General features: G+C 42.0%; 1 protein-coding gene across 2 annotated transcripts in view; it reads left to right on the forward strand.

The window, feature by feature from the left end:
* LOC131353570 (very low-density lipoprotein receptor-like) overlaps positions 1-5,000 on the forward strand; it is a 32,349-nt gene that overhangs the window by 25,993 nt on the left and 1,356 nt on the right. For both annotated transcript variants that reach the window (XM_058390705.1, XM_058390706.1), the window contains exons 9-10: positions 1,478-1,622; positions 4,998-5,000. The exon at positions 4,998-5,000 is cut by the window's right edge and continues 72 nt beyond it. In XM_058390705.1, coding sequence (XP_058246688.1) covers positions 1,478-1,622; positions 4,998-5,000 — 148 coding nt within the window. The remainder of the gene's footprint in view (positions 1-1,477; positions 1,623-4,997) is intronic.

Consider the following 5,000-nt stretch of genomic DNA (forward strand, 5'->3'; position numbering starts at 1 on the left):
GATGACGAATCGAGCAGCAAGTCCAAGTGAAGATAGGAATAAATAATAATCCACCCATCCATTGTCTATACCCACTTTATTCCTAATCAGGGTCACAGGGATCTGCCAGAGCCTATCCCAGCACACATTGGATGAAAGGCAGGGGATGGATCACAGGGCCACACATATAGACAGACAACCACACACACTCACACTCACTCCTATGGGCAATTTAGAATGACCATTCACCCTAATGTACATGTTTTTGGACTGTGGGAGGAAACCGGAATAAACCCACACACACACGGTAAGAACATGCAAACTCCACATAGAAAGGCCCCTGCCTGTTCCAACCCGGGATTCAAACCCAGGACCTAATAATAATAAAATATCAGCGGTCTCCCTGCACTTCAGCACACAGAGCTGTGTGTTATGGTCTTGATTCCTGTCCTGTATTTACATCATTGTTTTATCAGTCCTCATTTCTCTCTGTGTCTCGAGTAGTGTGGCTACTTATGTAGAACACTCTGTTCCGTGTTTACCCTCCTGTACAGACTGATCCGGGTTCCGAGTTCTCACTCACTCTTGATCTTGATTCTTGAACTTGTTTGTGTTTCCTGCTTCATGTGTTTGGATTAATTGAACATCGTTGCTTGCTGATCGACGGATAGTTTCGCCTGTCTCCCCTTCTCCGTCTGAAATCACCCACCGATTCGTCCATCTGCTTCTCTAGTAAAGGCTAAATAAACGGTGGAACGACACTAACGATAACCATGACATAGACACAAAAAAAATAATAAATCTATCAGTTATCATTAAAACAGCGATAACAATCTTAACAATAACGATAGTAACAAACTACACAACATTGTCAAAAGTTTTGGGACGTCTGCCTTTACATGCACATGAATGTAATATGGAGTTGCCCCGCCCTTTACAGCTATAACAGCTTCAACTCTTCTGGGAAGGCTTTCCACAAGGTTTAGGAGTGTGTTTATGGGAATTTTTGACCGTTCCTCTAGAAGCACATTTGTGAGGTCAGGCACTGATGTTGGACGAGAAGGTCTGGCTCACAGTCTCCACTCTAATTCATCCCAAAGGTGTTCTATGGGGTTGAGGTCAGGACTCTGTGCAGGCCAGTCAAGTTCCTCCACACCAAACTCACTCATCCATGAAGCTGAAGCATTAAGAGTTCCTTAGGAGTCATTATGAACAATAACAGCAGTAAGAAAATGTGTCTTTTCCTGCTGTTTATTAAAAACTGTTATAATAGTAAGAAGGTTCATGGCAATAATCCTAAGAACATTTAGGAGCAGGAACAAAAGGTATGATAACTAAACCACGGACCTTAAGCTGGTTTATTTGATAATGTAATTTACTCTGGTGTTTATCTCTGACTCAGTAAAGAGAGGAGTGTTTAAGAACATTTATATCCTTGTGTATTTGTGTATACATGTATTTACCATCTGTAAACAGATGTGTGTGTGTGTGTGTGTAGAGTGATGTGTACTGGAGTGACAGGTTTAAAGGAGCGATCTGCCGTGCTGATAAACACGATGGGATGCTGCTCAAAGTCACGCTGGTCTCTGGAGTGACCTCTCCAGCTGGATTACTCGTCTTTCACCGGCTCCTGCAGCCTACAGGTGAGCGCTAAGCTGATGTGGCTCCATCACACACACACACACACACACACACACACACACACACACACACAGACACTGGAAGTAAATACTTAGCACACAGCTCATTGTAATTTTCCATAAAAAAACAAACATTCTGATTGGTTTCCGCTTTTTCAGACGCTGTAATGTCACACAGAGATGGAACAAGTTGTTTTTCTTTCATTTTTAAGGTTACAGAAGTCTGCGGTTATAAAAAAGGGTGTGTGAACTGTCAGATCTGTTATCCAGCATCCTGAAGAATTGCTCACAGGCTCCGCCCACTTATCTTATGAAAGACCCATTGTGTGATCTGTATTGACACAAAGCGTAGGCTAGAAATAAAACATCCTCCCTCCCCTGACCTTTATACATACCTGATTTATTTCAGATGTCAGATGAATGGCTCCTTGGTATGGTCAATTGATGTCACTGAGTGTGTCCTTTACATCACTGCCCATTTCCTCAGAGTTAAAGTGTCACTTTATTACAGAGAGAGAGAGAATTCAGCATGCCTTTGATCAATGATGGATAATGATGGTGTTGATTCAGTGACTCCAGCAGGACTAAGAGTCAGAGGGTGACATGAGGACTTCCTGGACATACAGCGTCTGGTCACTCTGCGGTCAGCAAAACCCGAGTGAAGATGTGTGAGTGGGTGGGGGGCAGTGGTGTTGGGGTGACGGCATCCTAACATCCTAGTTCACCAGACACTTTATGACCATCATGTATTCAGTGTTGATACTCCAGACAAGAAAAAGGACAGAATTCCTTCTATTATTCATCTGTCATAGACAGAACAGGTTTGTCCTCTGTGGTACAGGACCAAGCAGCACAGGATCCGTCAGGTCCGAGACCAGCCTATTATAAAGGTTTAATCTGATGTGGTACCTTACATCTCATCATCTTCTTATTAAAAGAGTTTAGTACTCGTCTAATCCTAACCCTAAGTGTGAAGCGTTCAGAGGCGTGCAGCTCAGACTGCGTTCCGAAGGTGGGACAGACATCAAAATGTGAGAGATATTTTTCACCTGTAGACGATATGAATCAACAGTCAGGTGTGTGCTGAACGAGGCCGTCCTGTAACATCCCTGCATGCATGCTTTAATGCCTGAGCGAGTGTGTGACGCCTCCTGCATTCTGTCACCTCCAGATTTTTATTAGAACTGGAAGGAAAAGTTTGAGATTCTGTTGATTTACTCCCACACAGCAACTATACGCTCAATAACACTGAATTAATCTGAAACACTTCCAGTTCCAGTCAAAATAACCAGTAAAAACCTTGTCTCGGATTACCGTGTCGTGGTCTTCGCAGTTGAGAGGAATGGTCATTCTTCTGGTCATTATTTATTGCGTAAGGCTATGTTCGGTGTGATCCCCCCCACCCCGTGCCCCGGTTCATGTGTATCAGAAGCTGGGTCAGTTGCGTGAATGTTCTGTCCAGACCTCGTGTCCTGAGATGATGTCAAATTGACATTAAGCTACAAAAAAACCTTCAGGTCACTCTGTTTTGTGAAAAGGTTTGAGGACATACAGGACACGAAAGATTTGCGATAAACACAAGCGCGTGTATGAAAATGACTCGGATTTCTTTTGCAATGTACCAAAACATTTTTCTTTTCTTTTTTTTTTTTAATAATGTCATCACACGGCGTCTCATCAGTAACAGCTGATGGAATTTTTCTTTTTCTCTCGACAGCAGATCAGGGGAAGTGTGGCTTCAGTCAGTTTTTCCTGACTTTGTTGTTGCTGTGGTGGTTGTCGGAACCCAGAGCCCCTCTCCTGGGGACACTTCAGGTGGTCCTGGAGCTTTTTTCAATTACTAATATTATCAGAAGTCTCACAGTTCAGATCAAAAAATGCAGGAAAACCAAAGAAGAAAAGAACTCCTCCAGGCTTGGATGAGAAAAAGCAATCGGTTTTATTTAGAAAAATGTCACAGAAAAAATGGCACTCAAATACACAGATTCATGAATCGATGCGGTCAAGTACACCCCCCTTCACCAATCCCCCAGTATATATACCTTCTAGCCCAGCTGCCTAAACTTGCTGGGGTCAATTTTTTCTATGGATTGTTTCGATGTTCACTAATTTTTCCCCCTAATAAACAACCCCACCTTTCTGTGGCCTTCATACAGCCTATGGGTCACAAGTTTAACACGTATTAGTTGTTGATCTGTTGAACTTCAGAACTTATTTAACCAAAAACCCACATTTATTTCATTACACCTTTAATTTATCACTTACATAACCCACATGTTCCATATGTTTGTGTACTTGTTTTGTTGTTCCAGTGTGGTTCATGGTTTTCGCCTGGCAATTCCTTAGAATCCTGAGGATTTTTATCATGCTTTAAGGAAAGGGTGCTCCCCTTATTTTACTTCAGTTTCCACTCGTTGCCTATGTGGTAATGATAACATGGTAAAAGTAAAAGGGGTAAAATGGCTCTGTGATCTTAGTTTAGTTTGATTTACGTTGAGTTTATTTATTTATTTAGGTTAGGATTAGTCAGTTTATTTTGATTTAGTTTAATTTAATTTTTCTAAATCTTCTCCATTACTTCAAGCCCTTTAACCCTTTTAGGTCCATATTTTTCCATTACAATTATTTGGTGTTTTCTCCCTATGTTTACATTAACATCAGCCACTGCAATAATATTTCACTTTGCTCGCTTCTCCTGGCGCCTCAATAACATCTTCTCCAACCACAACTCTGTCTCGGAACCCATTGTTTTGTTCTTTACTATTGCCACAAGGAATTTTACCATGTGTGTAGGCCCTCGAGCTTTTCTCAGGCATGTCTAGGTGGATGTGAGGTGGAGGGTTAAGGGTGTGGACATTCGTACCACCTTTTCAGCCGCAGCCTGGTCGATGCAGTCTAACTGAAGGAAGGTGATAGAAAATTTTATTCCATGACTAAAATATCCAGCGACCTGGAAACATCACGAAGGTAAAGGATCTGGAGGAGATGCGCTCACTTCTGTTCCTCTGCTCAAAGTGGTGTGGAAAGCCTCAACATCCTGTTAGAGACAAACAGCTGGAAACATCTGCGGAGGTGTTTCTCAGAGCTGTTTTTTCCCTCTGTACCCTGACAGAAATAAACACCTTCAAACTTTTAAACCTGATGTTTTATTTTTTTTATTCCTAGAAAACTCAGTGGTTTTTGGGGTGTTTCCTCTCCAGTGAGCTGAGAGGGAAATAAAATCCACTTTAATGGAATAAAGATGTTGGAAAGTGATGTGAATAAAAGCTGTGATTCTGCAGCAGATGAATTATCAGACGATTCGAGTAAAACTCTCCAACGTCTCTGTATGGAGGTGAACACGACCGTAACGGCCGTTTGTTTTATTCTCACTTTCAGATA

Source organism: Hemibagrus wyckioides, linkage group LG05 (assembly GCF_019097595.1).
Source record: "Hemibagrus wyckioides isolate EC202008001 linkage group LG05, SWU_Hwy_1.0, whole genome shotgun sequence".
Classification (NCBI taxonomy): Eukaryota; Metazoa; Chordata; class Actinopteri; order Siluriformes; family Bagridae; genus Hemibagrus; species Hemibagrus wyckioides.